This window comes from Agelaius phoeniceus, chromosome 16 (assembly GCF_051311805.1).
Source record: "Agelaius phoeniceus isolate bAgePho1 chromosome 16, bAgePho1.hap1, whole genome shotgun sequence".
In the NCBI taxonomy this organism is placed as follows: Eukaryota; Metazoa; Chordata; class Aves; order Passeriformes; family Icteridae; genus Agelaius; species Agelaius phoeniceus.
This window is the reverse complement of record NC_135280.1, coordinates 13,828,559-13,846,633: the sequence shown is the minus strand read 5'-3', so window position 1 is coordinate 13,846,633 and position 18,075 is coordinate 13,828,559. Positions and strand designations below refer to the sequence as shown.

The 18,075-nt window shown below is 64.6% G+C and overlaps 4 protein-coding genes across 11 annotated transcripts in view; 2 read left to right on the top strand and 2 right to left on the bottom strand.

The window, feature by feature from the left end:
- Positions 1-53: 53 nt before the first annotated feature.
- Positions 54-5,135, bottom strand: RGS11 (regulator of G protein signaling 11). Of its 3 annotated transcripts, none has more exons than XM_077187150.1 (17): positions 5,000-5,135; positions 4,120-4,216; positions 3,753-3,803; positions 3,573-3,679; positions 3,449-3,500; positions 3,300-3,358; positions 3,079-3,155; positions 2,885-2,966; positions 2,696-2,764; positions 2,028-2,057; positions 1,884-1,945; positions 1,552-1,665; positions 1,325-1,440; positions 867-954; positions 625-763; positions 478-560; positions 54-406 (listed from the first exon to the last, which is right to left on the bottom strand). In XM_077187150.1, exons 1-17 carry the CDS (start codon positions 5,057-5,059, stop codon positions 280-282), a joined length of 1,413 nt encoding a protein of 470 aa, XP_077043265.1. In that variant the 5' UTR covers positions 5,060-5,135; the 3' UTR covers positions 54-279. The 3 variants fall into 3 exon arrangements, with proteins under 3 accessions (XP_077043265.1, XP_077043266.1, XP_054499741.1); XM_077187151.1 differs by having other exon boundaries at positions 2,028-2,051; XM_054643766.2 differs by lacking the exon at positions 5,000-5,135 and adding an exon at positions 4,869-4,993.
- A 799-nt stretch (positions 5,136-5,934) lies between these two features.
- ARHGDIG (Rho GDP dissociation inhibitor gamma) lies at positions 5,935-9,899 on the top strand. Of its 3 annotated transcripts, XM_054643604.2 has the most exons (6): positions 5,940-6,250; positions 7,328-7,513; positions 8,434-8,517; positions 8,608-8,684; positions 9,222-9,285; positions 9,378-9,899. In XM_054643604.2, exons 1-6 carry the CDS (start codon positions 6,178-6,180, stop codon positions 9,575-9,577), a joined length of 684 nt encoding a protein of 227 aa, XP_054499579.1. In that variant the 5' UTR covers positions 5,940-6,177; the 3' UTR covers positions 9,578-9,899. The 3 variants fall into 3 exon arrangements, with proteins under 3 accessions (XP_054499578.1, XP_054499579.1, XP_077043268.1); XM_054643603.2 differs by having other exon boundaries at positions 5,935-6,250; positions 8,434-8,684; XM_077187153.1 differs by lacking the exon at positions 5,940-6,250 and having other exon boundaries at positions 6,985-7,513; positions 8,434-8,684.
- Positions 9,900-10,045: 146 nt separating this feature from the next.
- PDIA2 (protein disulfide isomerase family A member 2) lies at positions 10,046-13,404 on the top strand. Its single transcript, XM_054643601.2, has 11 exons — positions 10,046-10,383; positions 10,783-10,989; positions 11,290-11,423; positions 11,500-11,637; positions 11,711-11,827; positions 11,906-12,031; positions 12,110-12,304; positions 12,614-12,734; positions 12,840-13,021; positions 13,101-13,184; positions 13,280-13,404. The coding sequence occupies exons 1-11, from the start codon at positions 10,149-10,151 to the stop codon at positions 13,358-13,360; spliced, it is 1,620 nt and encodes a 539-aa protein (XP_054499576.2). The 5' UTR covers positions 10,046-10,148; the 3' UTR covers positions 13,361-13,404.
- A 1,815-nt stretch (positions 13,405-15,219) lies between these two features.
- AXIN1 (axin 1) overlaps positions 15,220-18,075 on the bottom strand; it is a 77,554-nt gene continuing 74,698 nt past the window's right edge. For 3 of the 4 annotated variants that reach the window (XM_077187149.1, XM_054643340.2, XM_054643341.2), the window contains exons 9-10: positions 16,414-16,584; positions 15,220-15,671 (exon numbers count right to left, since the gene is read on the bottom strand). In XM_077187149.1, coding sequence (XP_077043264.1) covers positions 15,545-15,671; positions 16,414-16,584 — 298 coding nt within the window. In that variant the 3' untranslated portion in view covers positions 15,220-15,544. The remainder of the gene's footprint in view (positions 15,672-16,413; positions 16,585-18,075) is intronic. The other variant, XM_054643342.2, reaches the window with a different exon arrangement.

Genomic DNA, 18,075 nt, shown 5'->3' with positions numbered 1-18,075 from the left:
ACCCTGCCAACGCCGCCCTGGCCCCGTTCCCCAAGAACCACGGGAGCCTCCGGTGTTTCCGCGGGGGTTTTACTGTGCCCGGGCTGGGGGCGGGAGCAGGGGGTGACCCGCACCAGGCCGGCTGGGTGCGGCTCCCCGAGGGACAGGGGCTGTGGGGATGTGAGCGGGGTCAGCCTGGCTCCGAGGGGTTTATGGGGTTTATGGCTTCTCTCCTTCAGTGCTACTGCCGGCAGGGGCTGGCTGTGCTGGGTCGGGGCGCTCCGCTGCTGCCGGGGGCTCTCAGCTCTCCTCCTCGGGCACCGGGGCGGTGGAAGGGCTCCTGCTCCTCTCCTCGGCATCGCCCGCGGGCAGCAGCAGCGCCGGGCTGGGGCTGGAATGCCGCTGTTTGCGCATGAAGGGGAAAACCCTGCGGGCAGAACGGGGTCAGAACCGGCGGGGATCACCCGTGGTGGCCCCAGGGACGGTCCCTGCCCTCACCGCTTCTTGGTCTCCGGGGGAATGATGGCCTCGGCCAGGAGGTTCTTGTAGAGGTCCGACTTGAGGAAGCGTGGGTAGGAGTCCTGGGCGAGCAGAGAGGTCAGGATCCTGCCCAGCCCTGCTCTGCCCAGCCCCGCCCTCACCCACCTTCTTCATCAGCATGTAGATGTGCATCTGGGCATCGTCCATCACGTAGCGATGGGGCGTCTTGATGCCCTCCAGGGTTCTCTCCATCGTCTTGCTGTCGATGTTCACCCAGCGTGTGGCCCCGGGCGCCAGGAACTGCCTGGGGAGTCACAGGCAGCGCTGAGCCCGGCCCTGCCCTGGGGCAGAGCACCGCGATGGCCTGACCAGCCCCAAAGCTTCCTCCCGAAGCCAGTGGCACTCACTGGTAGATGGAGTCCACGATCTCGGCGATGCGGGACTGCTCCCCATAGCGCAGCTCCTCACACGCTTCCCAGAAGCTCAGGTTCTCAGCTGGGGAGGGGGACATGGTGCTGGGAATGGGGACACTGGGCACCCCTCATGGGCAACCCCCAAAGGCCACCATGGCTGGGCATGTGTCCCCTGGGACAGGGAGAGCCAGCTGGGGCAGGGAAACTGGGGCAGATTAGCTGGGAGGCACTGGGATGTGGTGGGGCTGAGGAATGGCAGGACACAGTAATGGGCTGGTTTGGTGGTGCTGGGATTGGGCAGTGGATTAGGCAATAATGGGTTTGGTGGTGCTGGGATTGGGCAGTGGATTAGGCATTAGTGGGACATGGTGGGTTTGGTGGTGCTGGGTCAGAGTGGTGGGTGTGGGGTGCCAAAACTGAGGTGTTTCGGGGTTGGGGCTGGGCCCCCTCACCACTGAACTCCTTCTTGAGGAATTCCAGGAGCTGTGTCCGGCCCAGGGGGTCGTTGATGAGCTCACTGAAGTTGAAGCCCCAGCGCTCCACGCGCAGCTTTGTGGGGGTTGTCACTCTGTGGGTGACAGTGGCATTGGGGCTGGCAGCCCATGGCAGCCTGCATGACCCCACAGACCCCACAACCCTGTCCTGCAGACTGGGGTTCTGGGGGCCCTGGGGCACTTACGTGGGGGCATTCATGGCCCAGTATGTGGTGTCATCCGTGATCCAGGGGTTGCTGGGCAGGCAGCCGGACATGATGGGGTCGTGGGGCACATACTGCTCGTTGAACTTGATGTACCTGCCAGGAGTGGTGGCTGGAGGAGACCAGGGCCACCAACACCAGCCACCGTGGGGACATGATGGGGACGTGGTGGGGATGTGCCCGAGCTGTGCAGAGCCTCAGCTCCACTCCCTGCTCAGGGCTGGGGTGCAGTGGTGCCAGCACTGCTGGGATGTGGGTGCCCCTGTCACCCTGACAGGGACCCAGCCGTGGCTGGGGCAGTTGCTGCCACTCACCCCTCAAGGCAGATGGAGGATTTCACCCTGGTCCTGGCCATGGCCTTCCTGCAGTACTCGATCTGGGGCCAGGCGCAGGGGAGATGTTGGGGTGCCTGGCAGCTCGTGCCCCCCAGAGCTGCCCCCACCCCTCGCCCCACTCACCTCTCGCTTGTAGTAATCCATGTTCTTGGTCTGCAAGAGACACACGGGGCTGGGTCAGGGCACGGTGGGGCCGGGACATTGTCCTGCCCCACCACCATGGACAATCCAGGCACCCACTCCCCCACCCTGGAACTCTGTATCCCATCCCCGTGGCCTCCAGCCTCATTCCCCCAGCCCTCCTGGGGCAGCACAGCCCATGGAATGAACCCTGCCTTCCCCCCTCCACACCCCAGTGTGACACCATCCCTGGGTTAGTGACACTTACGTGGGCAGAGGACACGGCACACGGCGCAGAGAAGAGAAAGTGGGTGGTTAGTGAGGGCAGCCTGGGGGTGCTGGGGCAGCATTAGTGGGGTCACAACACTGGGAGGGCTTGGTGGCTGCTGCTGGCACCCCAGGGCACGAGGGCTCCCTGCAGCACAGCTGCCCTGCAGGGATCAGAGGTGCTGGCACAGAGGGGTGCTGGGTGCAAGGACAGACACACGGACCCTCCATGCTCAGGGTGGGGGGCACACGGATGTTAGCAGAGCTGGAGCTCACCCCTCACCCCAAAATGTGGGCACAGCCTGGGGTGAGATGGATGGGCACCCACCAGGGCAGCTCTTCACCCCAGCACAGGCACTGGGTGTGCCCTGTGCCCGCTGGGGTGCCTGGACACCCCCACTCACCAGCTGGACACGGGTGGTGTGGCAGTTCCTGCGCTCGGGACCCTGCTCCAGCACGTTAGGGGCTCCTGGCTGCAAGGACAGCACCATGCTGGGGGCTGGGGGGACCCCCTGCACCTCAGCCCCGCTGCTCGGGGCCGTGCTTGGTGCCAGGGCTGCACCCCCAGCCCGATCCCCCCGCCCCGCGCTCACCGGGGGCCGGTTGACGAGCCAGTACGCCTGTTCCTGGCAGTCGATGACGATGCGGTCGCCCTTGCGCCGCTGCTTGGCTGCCCTGGCCGTGCAGAGGCAGCGGGGAGGTGCTGGCACCCTGCCTGCCCGGCACCCAGGCTGCTCCATCCCGGCCGCTCCCCGGGCGCAGCGGGGCCGGCCGTGCCCGCACTCACCGGAGCTGCTCCCGCGCCTGCATCACCACGAAGTCCCACGTGTGGTTGATCCGCTTGTGCAGGAGGTTGTAGTTGTCCTGGGGAGCGACAGGCAGGCACGGTGTGGCCCTGTCCCCTTCCTTGCCTGGCTCCAGCACAGGCACAGCCGCTGTCCCCCGCCCGCTCCTGGGAGAGCCGGGACTCCCCCAGCTCACGGCAGCTGCGGGGAGGGCACTGCTCACCTTCTCGTGCTCGATCAGATCACCCTGCTTGCGGATGTTCTTCTTGGCCAGGTAAATGGCTGCAAGAGAAGCGGCTGCGCTCAGAGGGGCTGGAAGGGGCTGGAAGGGGCCGCAGCCCGCGCCGGTGCCGGCGGCACGGTGGTTCCTACCGTAGTCCAGCTCCGTCGCCGGCCACTTGGTGCTGGTCCAGAAATAGGGGGTCTGCGGGGAGGAAGAGGCTGAGGAGCTGCCCTGGGGTGCCCAGGCGGGGCAGCCCCGGCGTTCGGGCCGTACCTGGAAGCGGTAGGGCGACTCGTCTGCCCGCAGCACCAGCGAGCGCGGGTCCTTGAGCGGGTAGATGTAGCCGTGCTTCACGATGAGGTTGCCGAGGTGCAGCGACTCTGCGGGATTGGGATTGGGGGCTGCGTGGAGGCTCGGCAGCCCCAGTCGCCCCCCCCGTGCCAGGGCACTCACCCTCCTCGGAGATGCCGTACTTCTGGATGAGCCACTCCACGATGTCGTTCCCTGGGGATGGAGGCTGAGTTAGTGGGGTGCAGGGGGGTTCCCCAGGCTGGATACGGGGGGGTTCTTGGCCGGGACACCTGGCACAGCATGGCAGTGCCAGGGGTCACACGGGGTGACGGGGCCCTGACAAGGACGTGCGAGCGCCCGCCCCGCGCAGCCGATGCGTAATCGATCCCAGCTGCAGCGCTGAGCAAGGGGTGCGGGAGAGGAGCGGCGCGGGGCCGGCGGTGGCCGCTGCTGCCGGGCTGGGGACACCCGGGGAGCTCCTACACGCCTTCCCCACGCGCCTCGCGGGGACCCCATCGCGGGGACCCACCTGTCATGGCGTGGGGGATGACGGTGATGAGCAAGCGCTGGTTCCTCATCTTGATGCCCATGTCGGGGTCCTGCATGCTGACGATCATCCGCTCCATCTGCCGGGCAAAGAACCGCTGTGCTCAGCCCCGCGACGGCGGCTCCGGGCCTGGGCACAGCCTGGCTCCCCTCGCTGTGACCCCGGGCACCCTGTGACCTGGACACAACCCTGGGCCCTGCAACCCGACAGGGGCACCCAGTGCCCAGCCTGGGGACAGCCTGGCATGCCACAGCCTGACCGAGGCACCCAACAGCCGATGCTGGAGCTGCAGGCACTCATCCTCCGGGCATCCCCGGCCCGGGGAACCCCGGTTTTGGGGAGCGAGCTCTGCCGAGGCTCTGGCAGCAGCCCAGCCCGGCGTGCGGAGCAGAGCACGCAGCTCCGGGGCGCTGCCCGCGGGTATTCCCTCGTGGGGCGGTTCCCGGTGCCCGCGGCGGCGCCGGGGCCGGGCTGTGCCCGCTGTCCCGCGTACGCTGGGCGGTGCTGCTCCCCTGCTCCCCGGCCATCCCATGCCCGCTCCGCCGCCGGCCCCCGATGCCCGCGTAACCCAGCGCAGAGTCAGTGCCCGGTACCCAGGGTTCCCGCGCCCCGTCTCCGGTCCACACGGTGCCGATGCCCCAGTCTGCACAGTTCCAGACCCCGGTACCCGGTCCACACGGTGCCGGTGCCCTCGGTACCCCCACCCCGCGATGCCGGTGCCCGATCCTCACAGTCCCGACACCGGGTGCCCGCGGTGCCCGCTCCCCACGTTGGCGGCGCCCCGTTTCCGCCGTGCCCCGGCGCGGTGCCCGCTCCCCGCGGGGCGGCTGCCGGTGCCGGTGCCGGTGCCGGTGTGGCTCACCTTGCGCAGACAGGGCATCTGGAGGCGGGGGTGCCGGCCGCGGGGGCCGCCGATGGTCATCGCGGGTGCGCGCCCCGCTCCGCGCCTCCCTGCCCGGCCCCGCCCCGGCCCCGCCCGGCCCCGCCCGGTCCCGCCCCGCTGCCCCCCCGCTCCTGCCACCGCCTCCACCGGGAGCCCCAAACCCCGGTCCCGACCCCCGGGGCCAATCTGCCCCCTGCCCGTGGCAACCCCGGCACCCTCGGCCCCCGCCGCCCCCGCAGCCTCCCGGGGCCGGGGGTGCCCGGGCTGGGCCGGTGCCCGGGAGGGGACCCGCACCGCTGTGGCTGGGGGATGGCGGTGCGGTCAGGGTGCGGACGGGGCGCTGAGGGGACAGGAGGGGTGCTCGAGGGGTGCGAGCAGGGTGGGACAACGCGCCGGGAGCGTGCGGGGCTGCGGACAGCGCGGTCAGGGTGCGGGCGCTGTGAGCGAGGCGCTGGGCAGGGTGCGGGCGGTGCGGGCATGGCGGGGGCAGAGCCCTGGGGGCACCGAGAGGATGCTCGGGGATGCAGGCAGAGCCCTGGGGGTACAGAGAGGATGCTCTGGGATGCAGAGAGGATGCTCCGGGATGCAGGCAGTGCTCTCAGGGTACAGAGAGGATGTTCTGAGAGGCACGCAGTGCACTGGAGGTACAGAGAGGATGCTCTGAGATGCAGACAGTGCCCTGAGGGTACAGAAAGGATGCTCTGGGATGCAGGCAGTGCTCTGAGGGTACCGAGAGGATGCTCTGGGAGGCACGCAGTGCACTGAGGGTACTGAGAGGATGCTCTGGGAGGCACGCAGTGCACTGAGGGTACAGGCAGGAGGCTCGCGGGGTGCGGGCAGCGCGGGGCGGGCGCGCCCGGCGATGAGCTCACTGCAGTCTCGCCGCCCACGAGCGGCGGGGCTGGAGCCGCCGAGGGGCGGGGGCGGGCGGGGGCGGGCAGCGGAGCCGCCGCGTCTGCGGGAGCCGCCGCCGCCCCGCCGGGCCGCGCCGGGCAGCGCCGGGAAGCGCAGCGGGGAGCGCTCGGGAGCAGCCGGCACCGCCGAGCGCGGCGGCAGCGGGCGGGAGGAGCCGCCGGCACCGGCAGAGCCGCGCCCCGGGCCCCGCCAGCGGCCGCCCCGCCCGGCCCCGGGGGCGGCGGGCCCGGCACGGCTCGGCCATGCTCGGCCTGGACGTGTGCGAGGCCGGCGGGCAGCTGCTGGAGCTGCTCTGGCTGGCGCTGTGCTACCGAGGTGAGCGGCGGCGGCCGGGGGGCAGCGCCCGGGGGCGGCGGGGGGCAGTGCCCGGGGAGGGAGGAGAGCGTCAGTGAGCATCTCCCGGGCGCCCGGTGCATCCATGAGAGAGCAGCACCCGGGCCCGGGGGCACCGGAGCGTCCCACGGGGGACATCCCCGCTGTCCCCTCGCAGCCTGTGGCACCTGGCACAGGCCACCCTGCCCTGGCACCCGCGGGCAGCCAGCGAGTCCCGAGGTGGGCGCATCCCTGGGCTGGGAGTGCCCCCATGCTGCCGTGACAGCCGAGGGGCAGGGCCTCGCTGGGGGCCAGAGGGGCAGCAGGGCCACTGCTGTGTCCCCATCACTGCCACTGCTGTGTCCCCATCACTGCCACTGCCCTGGGACCCACAGCTTGGCCAGACTGACCCAGAGTTTTGGCCCCGGGGCTGAGCAGGCACTGTCCTCTGCCCCATGCTGTATTCCCAGCGTGTCCCCAGGGATGGAGTTCCAGGGGTTTTGGGGAGCTCAGTGCTTGCAGTCACAAGAGTGGGGTGGTGATGCAGCGGGCAGGGAGAGTCAGGGACTGTGGGGACGTCACCCATGCTTGTGCCCCCCAAGCAGTCTGGCAGCACCAGAGCCACTGGAGCCACCATCCCAGTGATGCCTCTTTGCCCTGCAGCTGCCGCTGGTTTGGGTTTGGGGTGGGAGATGGGGATGGAGGGTGCTCAGTGGGGTTGGAGGGGGCTGCGGGGCAGTGACAGGGATTTCTCCGGGTGACACGAAGGGGCCCTGGGGGCTGGAGGGGTCTGCAAGCGCCCCCCAGAGCGAGCCCACGGCGCAGGCACCAGCTCGCCCTGCTCCATGACCGTGCGGAAATGCAGCCGGCGGCGACACCGCTGCTCTCAGCTGTGCCACCAGGCCCGGGGACACCAAGCCCGGCAGCCTTGCCTCGGCTCCGGCAGGGGACCGGCTTGGCCTCCCCACGGGATTTCCCCTGTCACAGCCCAGCCGCCCCCTGCCCACCGGTGCCTTCGTGTCGGGGGCAGGGGGTGTCCCCCGGGGTGTCCCCGGAGCTGCCACTGCCTGTCCCCCGCAGACATCATGGCTGACAAGGAGGGGGTGACGCTATCGCTGGAGGAGGAGGAGGAGGATGCCGACGTGGCCCTGGCGTACAAGACGCCGGAGAAGAAGAGCCTGCGGGAGATCCAGGAGCTGGACCCAGGGGATGAGAGCCTGCGGAAGTACAAGCAGGCACTGCTGGGTGCCATCCCCGCTGCCGTGGGTAAGACTGGGGCTGCAGGCGGGTTTGGGCACCCCGGCAGCCTCAGAGAGCTCGGGGAGCTCGGGCGGGCTCGAGCAGGGGGCGTCCCGTGGGGGCATCCCCGGCAGGGAGGGCACATCCCGGCTGGAATCGCCCGTGGGTGTCGCCTGTGCCCCCCACCCGCGCAGAGACCCCGGCATTCCCTGCCGACAGTGCCGGTGCCCGGGGACCCCGGCAGTTGCCGTGGTTACGGGATCACCGCCGCAGTTTCCATAGGAACGGCTACAGGGAACCGGGAAATTCATGGGGATGACTGAGAAGAGCGAACGGCGGGGGCGGGGGGGAGGAACACCGGGGCAGCACTGCCGGGGACCAGACCGTGCCCCCATGGCCCCCACGGGCTCCCCCACCCCAGGCTGGTGCTGGTCTGCACTGGAGGTCCCCGGGGAGCTCCACGGGCCCAGCACCAGTGTCCATCCATGAATGCATCGAGGAGAGTGCAAACTGTGGGGGGGAAGAGGGCTGGCAGAGCAGTGGGGCCATGGGGTGCACTGTGGTGTGTGTGAAAGGCTGGGCTGGTGGCGTGAATGAGACCAGTGCCCGCCTCAAGGGATGCATTCATCGGCTGCACGTGGTGCATCCTCCTCCTCTGCTTCCCCTTGTTCTGCTCCTGAGCCAGGGAGTGGTACCCCCTGGGAAATACCCATGTCTGGGTCCTTTAAACGTGATCTTACCCCAAAAGGCACTGCTGCCAGTGGTGGAGTGACCTGAGGTGCACCTGCTCTCCTGTGCCCTGCCTGGCACTCACTCACTTTAACACCCCCACCATGGACACTGTGGCCCTTCCCTCCATCACAGGGCCATGGGCAGCCCCTTGGGATGGAGGTGATGGTGGGGCTGGCCATGGTGGGTAAGGTCTGGGCCCTGCTCCTTGTCCCCAGATGCCAGTGTGCCCAACGTGCAGGTGACAAAGCTGACACTGATGTGCGAGCAGGCGCCAGGGCCCATCACCATGGACCTGACAGGTGAGCCTGGGGACACCTGGGGGGGGAGGAGGAGGAGGAGGAGGGGGAGGAGGAAGGGGTACCGGGCTGACGGATCATCTGCCTGTGCAGGAGACCTGGAAGAGCTGAGAGGCCGGGCCTTTGTGCTGAAGGAAGGGGTGGACTACAGAGTGAAGGTGTCCTTCAAGGTGAGGGGAGTGCGTGGTGCCCTGTGCCCGCTGGCTGGGCATGGCCCTGTTGCCCTCACACTACGGGGTCCCCACCCTAAGGGGTCCTTGTTACCCTGGGACCCTGCCCCACTGGGTCCCTCTTGCTGCCCATGCCTGTCCCAGGGTCTCTGCCTTGGCACATCTGCCTCCACCCTTTACCCCTGGGCTCTGTGCCCCTCTGGGGGTCTCTGCCCACCCTGAGTTCCCTCCTGAGTCACTGCCACCCTGGGGGTCCTTGTTGCCCCCATGGTTCCTGCCACCCCAGCATCCTCGCTTCTCCCAGAGATCCCAGCAGTGCTGCCTATCCAAGGGTTTCCTAGAGGTCCCTGCCCCTCCTGAGGGGGATCCCTTCCATCTCTGAGTCCCTGCCCCTCTTGGAGTTACCTGCCAGCCTGGAGTCCCTGCCACCTTTGATGTTGCTGAATTCTGACACCCTGGAAGCCGTGGATGTCAGGGTGCCAGGGGTCCCCATGCCGTGGGGGCAGTCCCCAGGTCCCCCCTGCCTTGTGCCCGCAGGTGAACAGGGAGATCGTCTGCGGGCTGCGGTGCCTGCACCTCACCTACCGCCGGGGCCGGCCCGGTGAGTGGGGCTGGGGGCTGGGGGCGGGGGCTGGGGGTCCCCACGGCACCCTGGCCCCACTCACCCGTCCCTCCTGTCCCCTCCTGGCCCAGTGGATCGCGACGTGTTCATGGTGGGCAGCTACGCGCCGCGGGCCGAGGAGTACGAGGTGGTGACGCCGGCGGAGGAGGCGCCGCGGGGATGGCTGGCCCGGGGCTCCTACCGCGTCCGCTCCCTCGTCACCGACGACGACAAGACCGAGCACCTCTGCTGGGAGTGGGGCCTGTGCATAAAGAAGGCTTGGGAGGACTGAGCCCGCCCCGCACCCCGGCTCCCCCCGGCGCTCGGGGCCGAGGTCCCGGGGAGCCCCCGCCGGCACCGCCGCGCTTGCCCCAGTCGCGTCAAGGGTTCAGGGGGGTCCCTTAGCGAGTGAGAGCCCGTGGTCGTGGTCTTCGCAACCAAAGTTATTTTTAATTGCTCTTTTTTTTTAAATATCGACGCCCGCCTGGTCCTCACGGCGTCCCCATCGCTGGGGCCGGGGCTGTGACCCTGCCGTGGTGGTGCCGTGCCCGGTACCCGCCCGGTCGCAGGCTGTGCTCTTCCATCGCCATTAAACCCTACAGACTGGTCTCTTACTGGTGTCTCTGTGTCCCCACCGCCTATGCCTGTCCCCTGCTCCCCGTCCCTCTGCTCCCTGTCCCCATCCCGCCGGCAGGGCCAGGTCTCCCTGCGGACGAGCTCTGGAAAACGGCCACCTGGTCCCGCTGCCTTATCGGCCGGGCCGGGCAGCCAGTAGCGGAGGGCCACGAGCCCCAGGGGACCGGCACAACCCGCCCCCAGGTCCCTTATCTTCGTCCTCCTTCCTGGACAACATCTTCAGCGCCATGCGCGGCTGCGGGTCCCGGCTGGTTTGGCTGCTGGTGCTGTCGCTGGCCTGGCTGGGCCCGGCTTTGGGGGGCGAGGATGAGGATGAAGAGGTGATAGAAGAGGAGGAAAAGGAGAAGAAAGAGGATGAAGTGCTCTCAGATGAGATCAAGGAGGAGGACAATGTCCTGGTGCTCCACGAGCACAACTTTGCCCGTGCCCTGAGTGAGCACCAGCTGCTGCTGGTGGAGTTCTGTGAGTGCCCCCAGGGTGGGCAGGGCTGCGGGCAGGGCAGAGGTGGGGCAGGGAATATTGGCAGGGGGGACTGGCCTGGCTGAGTGTGGGCAGAAAAGGGACATGGACACAGGCACAGCAGGGTACAGGACACAGGAGGTGGGGTGGGCAGGGGCAAGGCTGTGGGACAGAGGGACGAGAGTACAGGCCATGTGCCAGGGCGTGGGATGGGCACAGACACACGGAGCAGGGGCACAGGCAGAGCATGGGTGAGGGTGCTTAGCACGGGCGTGGAACACAAGGCAAGGACACCTGGTGTGGGTGTGGGACAGGGGCACAGGCTGGGGCCCAGTGGGCTCACACAGCCATTGGGCTGTCCCCACACCTGTCCCCGTTATCAATGCTGTCCCCTACCCACAGACGCGCCGTGGTGTGGGCACTGCCGGCGGCTGGCTCCTGCCTTTGCCCAGGCAGCCACTGAGCTGAGGAATGAGTCCAGCCCAGCCCGGCTGGGCAAGGTGGATGCCACGGCACAGACAGCCCTGGCCACTGAGTTTGGCATCACCTCCTACCCCACGCTCAAGCTCTTCCGTGATGGCAACCGCACCCACCCCCTGGAATACACCGGTAGGGCTGCGGCACCACACAGTGTCCCTGGCACACATCGAGGGGGACACTGCCATGGGGCTGGGGCGGGTGGCAGGGGCTGATGGTCGATGGTGGGTGGCACCGTCCTTGTGAGGGTCACAGGGTGGTGATGGTGAGAGGGGTGGCCATGTCCTGGTGGTGATAACAGACAGGTGACAGTGTGATGGATGAGCTGATGATGGTGAGCAGTGGCACGGTGCTGTGGCGGGTGGCTGAGGTTGGTGGCACAGGGAGGGGTGGCACCCTGGAGAAGGGTGTCAGGTGACATCTGTGTGCCAGGCCGCATGGACAGCCGGGGCATCGTGCTCTGGATGCAGCGCCGGGCTGGCCCCAGCGCCACGCTGCTGCAGGACACCGACACTACCACAGCCTTCATCAACTCCCAGGACCTGGTGGCCATCGGCTTCTTCAAGGTGGGCTGGGGCTGGCTGGGGCTGGACCATGGCCATGGCCCGGCTGTGGCTGTGGCACTCACGGGTGGCTGTGCAGGACCTGAAGGCTGAGGCAGCCCAGGCATTCTTTGAGGTGGCTGCTGAGATGGTGGACCTGACGTTCGGCGTGGCAGAGGCAGCTGAGCTCTTCCAGGCATATGGGCTGTCAGCTGACACCGTCTGCCTGTTCAAGAAGGTGAGGGAGTGGCAGGGGAGTGGTGGGGCCATCCTGTCCTCCCCTCAGCCCTCACAGGCCCCTGCCCTGGCAGTTTGATGAGAGACAGACAAACTTCCCTGTGGACCCGGCACGGGGGCTGGACAGGGCCGAGCTCACGCGGCTGCTCCGCGTCCACAGCCTGCAGCTGGTGATGGAGTTCACCAACGAGGTACAGACCGTCCCCAGCCCTGCCACTGTCCCCTGAGGGCCACGGCTGCCCTGCCCTCATTCTCCTCCTCCTTCCCAGACCTCCAACCAGATCTTCAGTGCCAAGATCCCCCATCACATGCTGCTCTTCCTCAACAAGTCCTCATCGGAGCAGCTGTCGCTGCAGGACGGCTTCAGGGCAGCTGCCAGTGGCTTCAGGGGTGAGGTGAGGTGGCCCCAGGGAAGGGACACCGAGGGTGGCTTTGGGATTCCCCAGGCTCAGTGTCCCCTGTTCCCTGCCCAGGTGCTCTTCGTGGTGGTGGATGTAACCGGCCATGGCGCCGATGTGCTGCCCTTCTTTGGCATGACCGCTGCTGATGCCCCCACCCTGCGCCTGGTGAGGATGAAGAACAACCGCAAGTACCAGATGGAGCAGGACGACTTCTCGGAGTCGGCCATTCGCACCTTCATCCAGGCCGTGCTGGACGGCAAGGTCAAGGTGAGGGCTCTGCCCTGTGGGGAGAGATGGGCTGTTGGCTCAGGAGCCTAAGGATGATGGATGGTTGTGTGGTGAACAGCAGGGACCTATTTGCTGATGCACCTGCTGCCAGGCTTGAAGATTTGGGGGTTTTTTATGGGCAAGAGGGGCAGGAGACTGCTGCCGTGGAGACACACAGAGCTGGGATGGCAGCGGAGGGGAAGATGTGGTCCAAAAGGCAGCACAGGAACACATCCCAGCCTGCACTGTGCCCCAGGGGCCTCTGGCACTGCTCAGCCCAGGCTGTGGCTGTCCTGACTGTCCCCACAGCCTCGCCTGCTGAGTGCAGAGCCCCCTGAGGACTGGGACACACGGCCTGTTAAAGTCCTGGTGGGGAAGACCTTCGAGCAGGTGGCTTTCGATGAGACCAAGAACGTCTTTGTCAAGTTCTGTAAGTGCCACCCACATCCCTCCCAGAGCTCTGTCGTGGGGCTCAGCCCCTCCAGGACAGCCCCAGCCCTGTCCCAGCCCCCTGCTCAATGTGCCCACCCCACAGATGCACCGTGGTGCCCCCACTGCCAGGCCATGGAGGCCGCCTGGGAGGAGCTGGCCGAGCGCTACAAGGACCGCGAGGACATCGTCATCGCCGAGATGGACTCCACGGCCAACGAGCTGGAGAACATCACCATCCACGGCTACCCCACCCTGCACTACTTCCCTGCAGGGCCGGGCAGGAAGGTACGTGTGGGCACTTGTGGGGTCACCAGCACCTGGGGGATGGTGGCATCCTCAGTGCCTTCCACTCCCATGGCTCCAGATGGTTGAGTATAAGAGCACCCGAGATGTGGAGACCTTCTCCAAGTTCCTGGAAAACGGGGGGACACTGCCTGAGGAGCCTCCGGTGAGTGAGGTCAGGGTCTGGGGGATGGATCCTGCAGGATGGGGACAGGGACAGGGAGTGTGTGTCCCTCTGTGCCTCACTGCTGCCTTCTCCAGGTGACCAAGGCCCCTGGGAACGGCACGGGCAAGGAGGACCCGAGTGTGCCGCAGACGGATGAACCCCGGGATGAGCTGTGAGCCCTGTCCTACTCAGGCATGTGCCATAAACCACCTGGAAACCATGTGGGCTCTGGTCTGTGTCTGTGTTTATGTGCTGGGAGCAGCCACCTGTCCTGGGCACACAGCAGGGCCTGTGTCCCCCTGGGGCAGCCGTGCCACTGCACTGATCCTGGCAACCCTGCAATGGCACCAGGTGGCCAAGGAGCTCTCCATGCTGGCCCTCGTGCTGCACTGGTGGGGCTCAGGTGATGGAGAACCAGCTGGCATCTCTCCTTCATGACATACCAGACCCAGGCAATCCCCAGGAGCTGCTGCCACAGCCAAGGCAGGCAACATGGGGTTCTATTGGCATGTAGGCCTGGCTCGTAGCCTCTGGCAACTCCAGCACTGTCCCCTCTCTGCTGAGCCATTCCTTCAGGGGCAACATGCTGGTCCTGTTGGGCCTGGATGTGCTCAGCCACCCCTTCAGGGAGCTCAGAGCAGCCCCAGTCCCACCCTGTGCCCTTCACCAATCCTTCCTCATCCTCTGTCCATCCCAGAGGCTGCTGAGGGCCTGGGCCTGCTCCACCGGGAAGGAAAAAAAGCAGCAGGCAGTGGGATGTGGGGTTTTATTTCATTTTATCCAAGTACCTTTGAAAAGATCATTGTACAAGTCAGCACATGAGAATGCAGAGGAAATGCCGGGGCTGCACGGCCACTGTACATATTTACAGGGACCCCCCAAAAAAAAGGGGGGGACGGAAATCCCGGGCACGCCAACAACCTCACCAGACACACCACCATCAGAACCTCAAAAAACGGAGTCAAACCCCTCGTGACACTGTTCCCAGGCTGAAAACATTTGCAGATTTTGCTGGACTTCACCCAGTGCTTTGGGCAAGTCCAGCCCGTGTTTAAAGGCACTCGGTGAGGTGTACAAGAGGCACAGCCCATCCTGGCACGGTGCCATGGGCTCCCGGCAGCTCCACACTGCTGGGGCTGGGCTCTGAGCAGGGCAGTGCCACCCTGGGCCCCCAGGCTTTGGGGCCACCCCCGGGTGCGTGGGCAAGGGCTCCCTAAAGGGGCTGGCACAGAGCTGTGGCTGTGCTGGAGCAGCAGGGCCTGGGCTGGGTGAGGACAGGATGGGGGAGCACCAGCACAGCCCCAGCTTCCTTGCAGCTGAGTAAGGCCAGGAGGCTTCCCAGGGCTGGAAACTGGCATCAACGACCCCCCTGGTGCACTGCCCTCCTGCTGCCTCCCCTGAGGCACAGAGGCTGACAAAAGATGCAGGACTCATAAAAAGACGTATATTGTCTTCAGCTTTAATGTCTGCTTCCCCATTATGGCCCTGCCTAAAGCCAGAGCTTGGCCCAGGGGTCTGGGAATGTCTGCACCAGGCACGCAGGAGCCAGAACTGCAGCACCCTCCTGGGAATCAATCCCTTCTCCATGGGGACACAGGGGACACACAGGAGTGTGCAAGCTGTGGGATGCCAGCACCCAGCCTGCCACCCTGGCTCTGAGCTGCTCCTTGCTCTGTGGGAAGCCCCCAACAGGCACTGACCCTTCTGTCCCCTGGGGATTACTCGGCTGCAAGGAAACTCAGGAGGAGAAAAAAAGACCCATCCTACCACGTCCAGCAGCTGAGCCTGCCGAGGGGGCCACAGGTGACTCCTTCCAAATGGCTCAATGATCTTCACAGCCCCTTTGGAGCAGGGTCACCCCTTCCATGCTGGTGGGGTGAGGGCAGCTCTACCCCGTGGTGCTCCAGAGCCATCCATGCCAGGAGAATAGGGCAGGGTGCCAGGAAAGCACGGAGCAGCCGAGTCTGATGGATGGCTGTACACTTTGGGTGAGTTCTGCAGTACCTGTATGTTTTACATTTACATAAGAGCACTGTGACATTGGAAATATTTTCCTTTTATTACAATATATCAAAAATATGCAGCTTTAGTAAACAAGGTCATATTACACTTTCTAATGCACTGTACAATGCTACATTACACTTATATTCGGTATGGAGAGGGAGCCCAGGCTCCCACTGGCAGGTTTGTGGGGTGGAAGGGCATCCACTGGCATCCTGGAGCTTGCCCAGATCCGTGCTGAAGGCGGAGCTGCTGCCCTCTGCCCTGGGCTTGCCTGGTGCCCGTGGTGGCAGCTCTGCCCCAGGCCTTCTCCTCCGGTCCCAGAGTCCTTCACAGTCCTGTCCTCACTGCCCTGGAGCCTAATCAATCTTCTCCACCTTCCCAATGATCTTCTCTTCAAAGATGGGCAGGATGGTGTCATCCTCCCGCACCTCCTCGAAGACCACACCACAGTCAAACTCGTCGCTCACTTTCTTAAAGTAATACCTGAAAGAAACAGAAATGGGGAAGGGGGAGAGGGGAAAAAAAAGCAGGTGAATGGTCATAGGGCACCATGATCCCCAAACCTGGGTACAGCCCTTCCATGGCTCTGAGCTCGTGGAGAACAGGAAGCTACTCCCCCATTGGCACTGAGGCCACACTCCTGCCCCTGCCCTCAACAGTGACCACAAGAAGTGGTCAGGATCCTTGTTAGCAGGGTCAGGAGCTCCAGCCCTGAACCCAAGCCCATTCACAGCTCTCCCAAAAGCAGTGGTTGAGGCACTTGTGTGGATGGAGCATTTCTAGGCAGGCTTTCCCATGGCAGCTTCTACTTGAAAGCGGGAACTTGGAGAGCTCCACACCCCACATCTCACCACTTTAGGACTCTGGAAAGACCCAACCTCCCTGTCCTCACCAAAGGGAACTTTGAGAGGAGCAAAACCAGCTCTGAATTAAGAGGGTCCCCACAGCATCACTGAGCATTGACTGCACCCGCCCAGGAACCTGCAGGGCAGCTCAGCAGCTCCTGCTGGAGGTGCAAACCATGATGCAGGACATTTCTGCTACAAAACCCAACCTCCCTCTCCCCTGCTCACCTGCCACATCCCCAGCACAGCATGTCCTGAGGAAGCCCTCCTGACCCACCTGCACCCGCCCTCCCCTTTGTGGGGACAACACCGCTGTGTCCTGGCACTGGCATCTGCCAGGGGTCACCAAAAGCTGCTGGCAGGCTGGGAGCAGACCTTACCTGTAGTTCCCTTTCTTGGTCAGCAACTCCTTGAACTGTCCCAGGGTGACCACGCGGCCCTTGACGAGGGTGCGGTAGGGGATGGGCTCCCCACAGAAGTAATAGGCCACCACGATGTTCTCGCAGGGCTGCGCCGCGCCGCTGCCCGGCCTCTTCTGGGGCTTCAACCTGCTGAGCACACACACAGGGGACCTGCTCAGGGCCAGCCAGGGGGCTCACAACCATCCTGCTGGGCACCTGGCAGGGCTCAGGGCTGCTGGGTGAAGGAGCAGCTCAGGAATGCAGTGCAGTCCCTGCTCCCAGCAGCAGCAGCTCTCTGGGCACACAGACACACCAAGATTGATCAAGGAGCACTTGGAAAGGCTGAACGAGGCCAGGACAAAGCTACAAGGAGGGTACAGGCTCTAACTCAGCCCCCTTGTGCTGTCTCCAGGCTGTGGGAGGGTATGGCCCTCCTCACATACCAGAGCAGCCCAGGCCAAGGCAGCAGAGCCAGGTCACCATCATCTCCATCACCATCTCACCATGCTCCTGGTGCCCACCAGCACACAGGGCTGGAGCACCATCCTACAGGGCATGACCATGCAGACAGTGCCCAGACTGCTTGGGATTATTGTCCCTATGGCCAGAACAGCCCAGCAGGACTTTCCAGTGGCCCACATCTGCAGGCAGGATGTTCCTGCACCCCACAGCTCCCCACGGCACCTGTCCCAGAGTACCTGGAGGTCTGAGGGGATGGAGCTCCCAGCATGGCATGTCCTGGAGACTCTGCTGCCTGCCCTGTCCATGCAGGGTGCCAAGGCAGCTGCCATCCCCAAAACCTCAGTGACTTTACACCTCCTGTGTTTTCCCAGCTCTCAAAATGCTGGTCTGGTCTTTGCTTCCAGCCCACACACCAGGTTCAGCTATGTGGTGCCATCACTAGACTGAAACTGTCAGCCCAGCCCTCACCCCATTTTCAGAGACAGACAAAAGCAACAATAATTCAGCTCAGGGTACTTTGCCCTTCTCAGAGCCTTTCATCTCGGGTGCTGAAAACGCTGCACAAACATTGGAGCAGCCTACACAAATTGGTACCTTGGCATGCGTGGTCTGAGCCAGAGGCAGCCTTCCCTTTCAAAGTCACATAAAACACATTTGGCAGCTTTAAAAAAAAATATTTTAAAAGCACACTGGATAAAAAAAGATGATTTTGTATTTACATGACTGGAAAGTTGCTGTAAAAACCATAGAATCTGCCAAGCACATGAGGTAATCGCAGTTTTGGAAATGACTCTGACCTTAACCTTTAAACAGTGGCTGGCGGGCAGAGCACCTTTTCATGGTGTGCCCACATAAACACTGGCACTGCAAACCAACACCAGACACAGCCTTTCCACCTCTTCCTACAGGCATGAGAGGTCTAAAGTTCAGCTGAACAATCTTCCGGGTGCCTGCTCTGCCTGTGAGACCTTGGGAGAAGATGCAGCACTCTGAGAGGGAAGGGTCTGCTCCTGGTGCCAGCAGGGCTCCTCGAGCCTCTCCCATCCCTGTATCAAAATACAGGATGCCCTTTAGCTAGAAAAACATTAAGGAATTGAGTCATCCTTGGAAAAAAATAATATAAGGCATTTAAAGGGAAAATGGGTCATAAATTCAGGCAAATTCAGTGAATCCTGTGAG